Source organism: Oncorhynchus nerka, linkage group LG10 (genome assembly GCF_034236695.1).
Source record: "Oncorhynchus nerka isolate Pitt River linkage group LG10, Oner_Uvic_2.0, whole genome shotgun sequence".
Taxonomy (NCBI): Eukaryota; Metazoa; Chordata; class Actinopteri; order Salmoniformes; family Salmonidae; genus Oncorhynchus; species Oncorhynchus nerka.
Window position 1 is genome coordinate 59,712,208 of NC_088405.1, and position 11,265 is coordinate 59,723,472.

The 11,265-nt window shown below is 39.5% G+C and overlaps 1 protein-coding gene across 5 annotated transcripts in view; it reads left to right on the forward strand.

Annotated features, from left to right (window-relative positions):
- The window catches only part of nf1b (neurofibromin 1b), a 78,096-nt gene extending 67,130 nt beyond the window's left edge, over window positions 1-10,966 (forward strand). For 2 of the 5 annotated variants that reach the window (XM_029670741.2, XM_029670742.2), the window contains 7 exons: window positions 110-231; window positions 396-496; window positions 1,612-1,754; window positions 1,867-1,913; window positions 1,998-2,214; window positions 3,418-3,535; window positions 6,261-10,966. In XM_029670741.2, the coding sequence (XP_029526601.1) occupies window positions 110-231; window positions 396-496; window positions 1,612-1,754; window positions 1,867-1,913; window positions 1,998-2,214; window positions 3,418-3,535; window positions 6,261-6,420 (908 nt within the window). In that variant the 3' untranslated portion in view covers window positions 6,421-10,966. The remainder of the gene's footprint in view (window positions 1-109; window positions 232-395; window positions 497-1,611; window positions 1,755-1,866; window positions 1,914-1,997; window positions 2,215-3,417; window positions 3,536-6,260) is intronic. The other 3 variants (XM_029670744.2, XM_029670746.2, XM_029670743.2) reach the window with 2 other exon arrangements.
- Window positions 10,967-11,265: the final 299 nt, after the last annotated feature.

Genomic DNA, 11,265 nt, shown 5'->3' on the forward strand with positions numbered 1-11,265 from the left:
TGAGTGTCCAGGTCAGTGTCTGTCTCCTGTTCACCTGACACTTACATGTTTGTGGCAGGGATGCTAGAGGTTTGACACTGACTCATGTGTCTCTCTCTCCATCCCACAGAATCGACCCAAAGAATCTCCCATCACACCCTGAGGAAGGTGTCTGTGTCGGAGTCCAACGTGCTGCTGGATGAAGAGGTTCTCACAGACCCCAAGATCCAGGCTCTGCTGCTCACGGTCCTGGTGAGACCACTCGCTCAGCTCTCCTCCTCCACCTCTGTCTTTCTCTGTCTCTCTCTCTTTTAAACTCCCTCTCTCACAGTTCCTCATCATTAGTTTGTGCCTATTTCTAACATGCTGGTGTAAAGGATCTCACTGTTCCTTCCTGTCTTGCCTCTATGCTACAGGCTACGTTGGTGAAGAATACAACAGATGATTTTGACCAGAGAATCCTCTACGAGTTTTTAGCTGAAGCTAGTGTTGTCTTCCCTAGGGTCTTTCCAGTTGTGTAAGTGTTTCATTTCAACACAATAAAGCCATGAACAAATACATACAGTACCAGTCTAAAGTTTGGACACCTACTCATTCAAGGTTTTTTCTTTATTTTTACTATTTTCTACATTGTAGAATAATAGTGAAGACATCAAAACTATGAAATAACTTCTCCATGCATCACGGTGGGAACCACACATGTGGAGATAATCTGTTCACCTACTCTGCGTCTTACAAAGACAAATTTGGACTCATAAACCAAAGGACAGATTTCCACTGGTCTAATGTCCATTGCTCGTGTTTCTTTGCTCAAGCAAGTCTCTTCTTATTATTGGTGTCCTTTAGTAGTGGTTTCTTTGCAGCAATTTGACCATGAAGGCCTGATTCAGTCGATGTTGAGGTGTCTGTTACTTGTCTGAAGCATTTATTTGGGCTGCAATCTGAGGTGCAGTTAAGTCTAATGAACTTATCCTCTGCAGCAGAGGTAACTCTGGGTCTTCCTTTCCTGAGGCGGTCCTCATGAGATCCAGTTTCATCATAGCACTTGATGGTTTTGCAACTGTAGTTGAAGAAACTTTCAAAGTTCTTGACATTTTCCAGGTTGACTGACCTTCATGTCTTAAAGTAATGATGTACTGTTGTTTCTCTTTGCTTATTTGAGCTTTTCTTGACATAGTATGGACTTGGTCTTTTACCAAATAGGGCTGTCTTCTGTATACCTCCCTTGTCACAACACAACTGATTGTTTCAAACACATTAAGAAGGAAAGATATTCCACAAACAAACTTTTAACAAGGCACACCTGTTAATGAAAATGCATGCCAGGTGAACCTCATGAAGCTGGTTGAGAGAATTCCAAGAGTGTGCAAAGCTGTCATCAGGGCGCAGGATGGCTACTTTGAAGAATCGAAAATATATTTGGATTTGTTTAACACCTATTTGGTTACTACAAGATTCCATATGTGTTATTTATTAGTTGTGATGTCTTTACTATTATTATACAATTTAGAACATAGTAAAAATAAAGAAAAGGCCTTGAATGAGTAGGTGTGTCCAAACTTTTCACTTGTACTGTATATTCCTGTTAGTGTGTACACAAGCCTTCATATCATGTTGTGGTCTTCTTTCCAGTCACAACCTGCTGGACTCGAAGATCAACACCCTCCTCTCACTGTGCCAGGACCCTAACCTCCTAAACCCCATCCATGGCATTGTACAGAGTGTGGTTTACCATGAGGAGTCACCCCCCCTGTACCAGCCCTCCTACCTACAAAGTGAGAGTGCACCCACTCCTCCCCCTCTGCACACACCATTACAGTTAGAACTATGGGTTCTGTGGTGAAAATGTCCATTTATTAATTGTTGTTTCTTCACTTTCTCTCTCAGGCTTTGGGTTTAATGGTCTATGGAGATTCGCTGGGCCCTTCTCAAAGGTGAGCAGACAAATCGTTTGCCTCTTTAGAGTATGGAAGGTTTATTGTCTGTTTAACTTCCTTTCCATTCTGCTGTGCACACAGCAAACCCAGATCCCAGACTACGCTGAGCTGATAGTGAAATTCCTGGATGCTTTGATTGACACGTATCTGCCGGGGATCGACGAGGAGACGAGCGAGGAGTGTCTGCGTACGCCCACGTCGCCCTACCCCCCGCCAGGCCAGAGCCAGCTCAGCATCACAGCCAACCTCAATCTCTCCAACTCCATGACCTCACTGGCCACATCCCAGCACTCCCCAGGTCTGCACACACATACAGTACACACACACAGATAGCCAAATCTAGCCCTTCTCTCAACAGTTTTTATTCTTTCAAATGAACTAGCTGTGATGCTTTACAGTAGCCTCCATCGCAAACTAAATAGACCTTTGACCTATTTGCGTTTTGTCATCATAATAATATTCTGGCATGTTAGGTCTTTCCATTTGACCAATCAAGAGACTCAACATGCACTAACGAATACATAGAATTAAAGAGAAATATAAAGTATCCATCCATTTCCCACTGAATTCAACCTCACCTGAAAAGTTCCATCCACTATATTTAAGCAATAAGGCCCAAGGGGGTGTGGTATATGGCCAATAAACAACAGCTAAGGGCTGTTCTTCTGCACGACGCAACACGGAGTGCCTTGATACATCCCTTAACCGTGGTATATTGGTCATATACCACAAACCCCTGAGGTGCCTTATTGCTATTATAAACTGGTTACCAACGTAATTCGATCAGTAAAAATAAATGTTTGGTTATACCCGTGGTATACAGTCTGGTATACCACGGCTGTCAGCCAATCAGCATTCAGGGCTCGAACCACCCAGTTTATATGTAACGTTACATGGTGGGTTCACCAACTTGGTCCATGTGTACAGCTGATTCTCTCTCTAACCCTGCATGATGTTTTTAGGTCATATTTTATTATTTAATGTTCATCATAGACATCCCATTTCATGTTTTTGTTCACTTTTCTTTCGCCTCATTTGATGCAGTGTAGTTTGTAGACGATCTCCAATTTTGTCCCGTTTGAGGTCCCCCAAGGTGGTGCCCCCCAAAATGATGGATACAATTAAACTATAGAGCTGCAATGGGCAAATAGTGTTTCAGCCTATAATATGTGCATTAGTGGTAACAACTTATTTATGTATTGTAATGTCATACTGTATGTCTTAACCATTTATTCAATTTTATACTTTTGGAAATGTTTCATTATTTGTTTTCTTAATTTAAGACATTTTTGTCATTTCTGCTATGCCACCATTTGGATGAAAGAATGAGCCCCCTTTTTTTTCATATCACTTTTCTCATGATTTATTTCTGTCACTCCTTTGTTAAGTTGGGTTAAGTGTTGTTTTTGTTAATCATGTTGCTCTTTGTTTGATGTCATTCCTCTTTTTGGGTTGCCATGGACACTCACTCCTGTTTCTTTCCCACTCTGTGTCTGTGAAGCTTCTCTGCCTTGCTCTAAGTCTGCTGTTTTCGCCCCACACCACGTCCGGCCAGGTATTACAGCCCCTCCTCCCCATGCTGCTCCTCACTCCCAGGCACACGGCACAGCCTCTCAGAGGTGTGTGGGGTAGCAGAGGCCCATCACAAAGCCCAACAGCACTACGAATATTTGTGATGGAAGTTGATGTACATCATGTTTCAATGCCCATACACCGTATGTCCTGATTGAACAAAACCAGTGGCGAACCTTGACTATAGAACCTAGGACTTCAGAGGGACAAAAAAATCTTCCAATACGTTGTATCAAAATCAAGAAAAGAACAGAAAACATAGCATCTCTTAATGCGCCGGACACATCTTCTGTAGTCAAACCATTCTAGTTGTAGTGAAGGAGGAGCAATGCTTTTTGATGATATGAATGAACCAAATAGGCCTGGCAGCGCTTTGGGCTCCTGCACACACAGAGACAGAACCAGCATGGACAGTGGACACAACATAACACAAAGCATTAAATAATGTAACCAGCAAAACCAAAAACACACTGTTTACACAACCTATGGTAGCCTAACACCACTATCACCAATAGCGACGACAACCGTGTCCAATCAAAGGTGAAAGGCTCGTGGTGCTGAAAGGACAGCGACCGTCATACCTGTGCAATCCATGGCGCTGAAGGAGAGAGTTTTGGTGAAACACAGACTTGGATGATAGACAGGCTACAGCAGTCACACGCAGAATCAAATAATGTTAAAGAATTAGCAGCCCATTCACTCTAGTAGGCCCCATGAAATCAGAACAATACAAAAGCACAACCATTTAATTTAAAAAATGTAATTAACAAACCAGCTATTACTTCCACGTTCATCACACTAACCAGTGATCTAAAGTTTAAATGCAACACTGTTTTACAGTCATTATTTTCAAATAGATAGATAGACAGCAAGCAAGCCGCAACCAAAAACGGTGCCACTCACCAGATGATGATAATTTGAGTTAATCTTGAAATGGGGAATATTAACGAATTAGCAACAACATTCACCTTCAAATTGAAAACAGCTGCTGCAGCCGCTGTCGCCGTTGTAACACTACCACAACACAAGCTAGCTAACATTGTCACACTACCACAACACAAGCTAGCTAACATTGTCACACTACCACAACACAAGCTAGCTAACATTGTCACACTACCACAACACAAGCTAGCTAACATTGTCACACTACCACAACACGAGCTAGCTAACATTGTCACACTACCACAACACAAGCTAGCTAACATTGTCACACTACCACAACACAAGCTAGCTAACATTGTCACACTACCACAACACAAGCTAGCTAACATTGAGTTGAGTTACAGAGGCAGTTGCAGTGCGTTCTGTGCAGTGGTGGAAAAAGTAGCCAATAGTCACATTTGAGTGAAGGTAAAGATACTTTAATAGAAAATGACTGAAGTAAAAGTGAAAGTCACCCAGTAAAATACTACTTGAGTCAGTCTCAAAGTATTTTGATTTAAATATACTTTATTAAAAGTACATGTAATTGCTAAAATATACTTAAGTATCGAAAGTAAAAGTATAAATCATTTCAAATTCCTTATATTAAGCGAACCAGATGGCACAATTTTCTATTTTTAATTTTATTTACAAATACCTAGAGGCACACTCAACACTCAGACATAATTTACAAATGAAGCATTTGTGTTTAGTGAGTCCGCTAGATCAGAGGCAGTAGGAATGACCAGGGTTTTTCTCTTGATAAGTGTGTGAATTTGATTATTTTCCTCTTCTGTTAATCAATCAAAATGTAATGAGTACTTTTGGGTGTCAGAGAAAATGTATCGATTAAAAAGTACATAATTTTCTTTAGAATGTAGTGAAGTAAAAGTTGTCAATTATAAATAGTGTATTACAGATGTACCCTAAAAAATGGCTTTAGTACTTTAAAGTATTTTTACTGAAGTACTTTACACCACTGGTTCTGTGTGGTGCATACATTGGATTTTTTGAAGGTATGCATCAAATTCTATGCGTAGATGGCTTGACAGAAATGGTAGCAGAAAAGGTGAATTTTGAACTTTTGTTGCACACATCCAGATGAGGCTGCATACCATTTTGTGCAATGCCACTAGAGGTGTTTTGGGCGTTAGTGTGGGAAACTACTGCTTGCACCACAAGATTTTCTCAACGGTCCCACCCTTTGCAAGTCAAAATATGATTGGTTCATTCCACTTTCACTTCAAAATTCTTCTCTGATATAGTTGAATGGTAGAGGCCTTATGTACAGCTTTTTAAGATTTAGCCAATGGCTGGCTGAGCTAGCTAGATTTTTCTACCCCGAGACCACCAAAGAAAATCCTGATTAGAACTTTTTTTCTCTTCACCGTTAACACTTCTCTTTCCAACACAAACTGAAGAGATGAAATCAGAAGATAATTAAATTTATTGTAAAGATTTAAATAGAAATAAAAATATATATATTTCAAAGAATGTATCTATATTTTTTATAAATCTTTAGCCCTTCCCTGATGGCCCTCATGGTTCACCACTGTTCAAAATACAGAGCAATCCTATTGCAGAAAATGGGGCACTTAGGTCAGAAATGGTGGATTTGTTTTCAGCCATTGGTTACATGGGTTCACTGCTCCCCCTGGTGTTGGATTTGTAGCTTTACAATCCCTGTTTTTTTCACAGTATTGATAGCCATGTAAAGGTAGATTACATTTAGTTTTTCAGGTAGATAACTTAAAAGCGTTTGCATTACTTTAGAATTATAGAATAGTTTGTAATGTATTAGTGTGACACATTATACCTGATGGCCTGTGTTTGGCGTGTGTCCTCCGGCAGGAATCGACAAGGAGAATGTGGAACTCTCTCCGACCACGGGTCACTGCAACAGCGGACGCACGCGCCACGGCTCTGCCAGCCAGGTGCAGAAGCAGCGCAGTGCAGGCAGCTTCAAACGGCCCAGCATCAAGAAGATCGTATGAGAGAGGCCCACCACTAGGACCCCTTACTGGGGTCGCCCACGCCAGTCATCATGCTGCACTTTTACTCCAACTCTCCTCTCTCTTTCTATCTTTCTCAGCCTTGATTCTCCTCAGTTTCCGTTGTTTTTTTGTGTTTTTTTTACCCTAAACTGTCCAGTCAGCCATATTTGCTTGACGATCAAGAACTCTGAATATGATGCAGTTTTGTTTATGAAACAGTCAGTGTATGAGATGTCATTGAGAAAGAGTCTGGCGGTTATTATGTTTTGTGTATTTTTGTCACATCGGAATCCTTTTTTTAAAACAGCATAAATTGAAAGAAAGCATTAACATTGACAACACAGCAGTAAAAGTAGGGAACATTGTGTCTGAAGCCATTTTGTTGTCTTGCTTCTTTCTGGTTTTAATTTTTGTTTCATAATGACAAAGTATTACGAGAAGACCATTTCTGTGATTTGCACAATTTTCTGTAATTCAACATGCTTGTACGCTTTTTTTTTGTGTCTTTTCTAAGTGGTGTTAGTAGGACATTTTTCTTCAAGTTGAGAGAGCTTTGCCAATGGGGCTGAACGACATCAAAGGACAAGCTGCAGATGCATCTCATTGGGACACATGGCCATGAAGAGGCATTGTGCCTTGGGACCCAGCGTTGAGGAAAGGGATCCCTCTCACCCACCAGAGAGACGCTACAGAGGGAGAGCACTACCCTGACACACACACACACCATTGTGGAGGAAATTGCTGAATACCCTAAACCCTCCTGTAGTAGCAACATCTGTGAAAAGCATGACCAACAACAGACATTAGTGGTTTACTGTGTTATTGGGGGCTGGACTATCAATTGGCCCTGTTTTGAGCTGTGTCGGGGACAATCTAATGATGGCCAAGCCATGTGTCTTTATTGATTTGTGATTGTCAAAGCTGTGGGGATTTCTGTTAGGCAGTATTTTTATTCCCACATGAAAGTCAGAGAGGGCCAACTAGGCGGCAGGTTGATGTTTATTGTCATAAGTCTTGTCCTAGAGGCAGAACTGAGCGATTTTCCCCTTAATAGCCCAGCTGTAAAGTCAAAATTGGCTATATTGTACAAAGAATCATGAAAACTTAGTGCTAGATTTGATGATTTTGTGGCTGTGCCAGCTAGTGACCACTGTGGGGCTGCCTCTAGAACTAGATTTGTGATGGGAAAAACGCTAACCTGCCAGGTGGGCCACTCTGCAGGTTTCAGAGCTTTTGCTTTTAATCAGCACCCTATTCACGTTTTATATCACTATGTCAAGGAAAGTAAAGGAGGAAAATCTAGAAAACAGGAATAGATATTGGCCTATGTCTGAAACTTGGATTGGACATTTGAAATTGTCCTTAGCTTTGAGATTTGAAATATATCTATAGTGGTAGTCTTTCTCAGTAATAATTGTTTCATTCTTGCCCCAATTTACTGTAAACACATACAAACCATAAACTTGGGAGGTTGTTTTGTTCATTGTGTGCCTTTTCTAGGGTTTTCAGATGTTTATAATGAAATGAGAAATGAAAAAATTGCTTCATACAGCATTAAATGTATTGTAGATGGTTACTCTGCATAAATGTATATTTATATATACAGTTGAGTATTGTAAACAATACCTTATGAATGAATGACAGGCATTATTAATCTGCTGCCTGGTAATTGCCTTGTATGGTTAAATATTTATGTAAAACATTAACATTCGGTACCTCTTGTCAAAACAAGTATTCACACAAATTCCATGACACTAGGGACCAGATTTGCTGAGTGTGTGCATGTGCAAATATTGCACCTGTTTTGTCAAGAGTGAATGATATTGAAGTCAGAACAGTGATGGCTTTTGTTTGTTTTTATCTTTGTTTTAGGGAAATTGGTGCCAATTATGTTCTGGTTCAAAAGCTTTAGTAAATCTGTCCCTGTTTATGATGTAAATAGTACAATAAGGTATTTGTTATATAGTAATTACAATGACATAGTTGTGATTTGTTTTAGTGAGCTTTGAATTTTATCATTGCAAAAGTCTGATTTAATTTGAAAATTTTGAGATTTGAAATATGGATTAATTAAACTATGGTTGTAATTAATCACCTCAAGACACACACCTGCTGAATAGTGTTCTCCATGTTTAAAATCAGCATAAGGAAATAATGCCAAAAAATAACTTTGCGCGGGATTGAGACTATGGTTAGGCTGTCTGTTTGCAGATAGAACTGTGTGTATTGGGAGTACAACTGTACATGGTGTTATTGGCCCTTTTGCCATTGTCTACCCCTCATTAGTCCGTAGTGTGGCATGTGTAAAGGTTTAGGCAGACATAGGGGTCAGTTCCATGATGCAGTGCGGCAGGTCCTGGGATGCTGCACCAAAGACTGGCAAATCCGTTCGGTAGTTTTATCATTGTTGACTTTCTCTCAGCCTTTGCAGTTGGTCCAGTAGGCCTTGCACAGATAGACGTGTGGCAAACAGAGACGTTCCTTTCTCTAACAACATGGTGCAGTTTGTTAGGCAGCAGAGGAGTTCTCTGGTCACACTATTCAATTTCCTCGTGGAGCCTGGTTCCTAATTTCTGCTGTTTGAGGTTGTGTACCAAGAAACCAACCAGTGCCATACACGGTGTCTCGCTGAAGTCATGGTTGTTTTGGAAGCTTGTGCCAACTCCTTCAGAATTTTTCGTAAGTGTGCTTGTTAACATTGATGTTAATCCTGGGGTCAAACACAATTCCATTAGACATTTTTTACTTGCTTTTGCGAAGGCCAGCGTGTGCATTAAGTGAATTATGTAAACTGAGTAGGAGTCGGTGTCTAGAGATGGGGGAAGGGAGGATATGAAAACTGACAGTTTTAGTTTTTCACCTACATCCAGACATTTTAACAATCAACAACCATGCTCAACCCTACATTTATTTTCTTATTCTATTAATCTGGTTTAGATTGGACATGATGACCACAAGAAAATGAACAATGTGCACACTTAGTTTTTTCCAAAATCAAAGTGTGTTGGTGCTGTTGAGAGGTAATGAACCTTGTGTAATGAAGTTGATTCCAAATGCCTAGATTTTGTTTACAAATGTTAATATACTTGAATCAGGAGGCTATATGTCAAGAAGAAGCAGTTCCTCATCATGGAAAGGGGAAAAAAAATAAGTTTTTAGAAGTCAAATGGAACAAGTTTACCAAACACAACATTTCAAAAGATGAAAGGAAACCAAAGTTTAGGAACTGCAATATAGTACACACACAAACTCGGAAACTACTGTGTTTGATAAACAGTCCTCTGAGAGAAGTCTAATGTACTAATCCACAACTTAGTTTGCTTTCATATGGGGGTGAGAGATGGAACAAGCTATGAATCAATGCAAACCATTATGTTTTCTTTTTGTATGTGCTTTTTGTACAGTTAACGATAATTATAACCACAGCATTCTTCATAATGTGCTATGATGTGTGTATTGTAAAAAAAACTTTATTTAGTTCTGGCCTCATCAGACTTTAGGAACTACAGATCTCTGTTTCTAGCTCATATGCTTTGAAGGATAAACCCAACCAACTGATTTTATTTGTATTTATTTTACAGTGTAAACCAGACAGAGCACACTTTGTATACTCAATGGATCCCTCTTTCTCAGTGTCTCTTCATAAAGGGTAGGCCAGAGGGAATGTGTTTGCCTTGCTTTTACGGCATGGAAATGTGCCACTTTAAAGAACTGAAAAGAATTGTCCCAATTTGAATGAATTGAACATTTGTCTGTTCATGTGAAATTGAAAATGGTCACTTGAAGGCTCTAAAATGTACTAGTAGTAGCTCAGGAGAGACAGTATTATAGATAGCAGTTAACCACTTTGTTCAATGCAAGGATAAAACAATGTCAAAATAGCTTTTCTCCTCAAACATTGCTTTAATATACAGTAATGGCCAATTGGTCTTCCTTTTAAGATGGTAAAGTATAGAAATGATAGCTGAAAAGTTTTGGATGCAGAGCACCCTACCACCTGTTATCACACCATTTAACAGACAAAAGTATTGGGAGCAGAAACTGTCTCCGAAAGGTCGACTGAACTCTCTGTAAATGTATTGTAGGTTTTCATAATTCTCAACTGAAGTCAATTGTGTCTTGCACTGGTGTGATATCTCCTAATTTGGCACACATCTCAAGGTTATGCAAAATATTTTTAACCATTGGCCACTGTTTTACTGTTTCTTTCCCTCATGTTTTATGCAGTAAGCTCCACCTCTGTAAATAATTTTGTGTAAAAATTGATAAAGGTATATTTACTACACTGTAAATACATGTGATGATATATTGTATTATTTAGCTTTTTGTAAAGCAGTTAGTTGCTGTACATGTAAAACATACAAATTGAATGATTATAGTGTTAGTAATTGATAACCTCTCTCCATCGTGTCACTGCATTGTGTCATTAAATATATTGAGGAAAATAAAGGATTAAATCGAGGATATAGATGACTGTGTACTCTAAAACCTCCACTGTATGATCGGTTGCTGTCCTCATCTGACATTTACAGATGTTGCCCTAATAAATTATTTCTGTCCAAACTTTGGCTGCTGGTGTCAAACTTGTAGATCATAGCATTTGTGTGCTTTTGATGGTTGTTTAATTTATTATTTAAAAAATTACTAACCTCTACCTCTGCACCTCTGTCATTAATAGTAAAATAAAAGGTGTAGACTACCTGCCACTCTGCCATTATGCATGCGCATGAAACCGGCCGTCACTAGTTGCCACAGAAATCAGAATTATGACTAAAACCCAACCCCTCTATTTCTACAAATGATATTCTTAAAATATGATTTTAAACCTATCCTTAACCATACTGCTAATCTTATGCCCAACC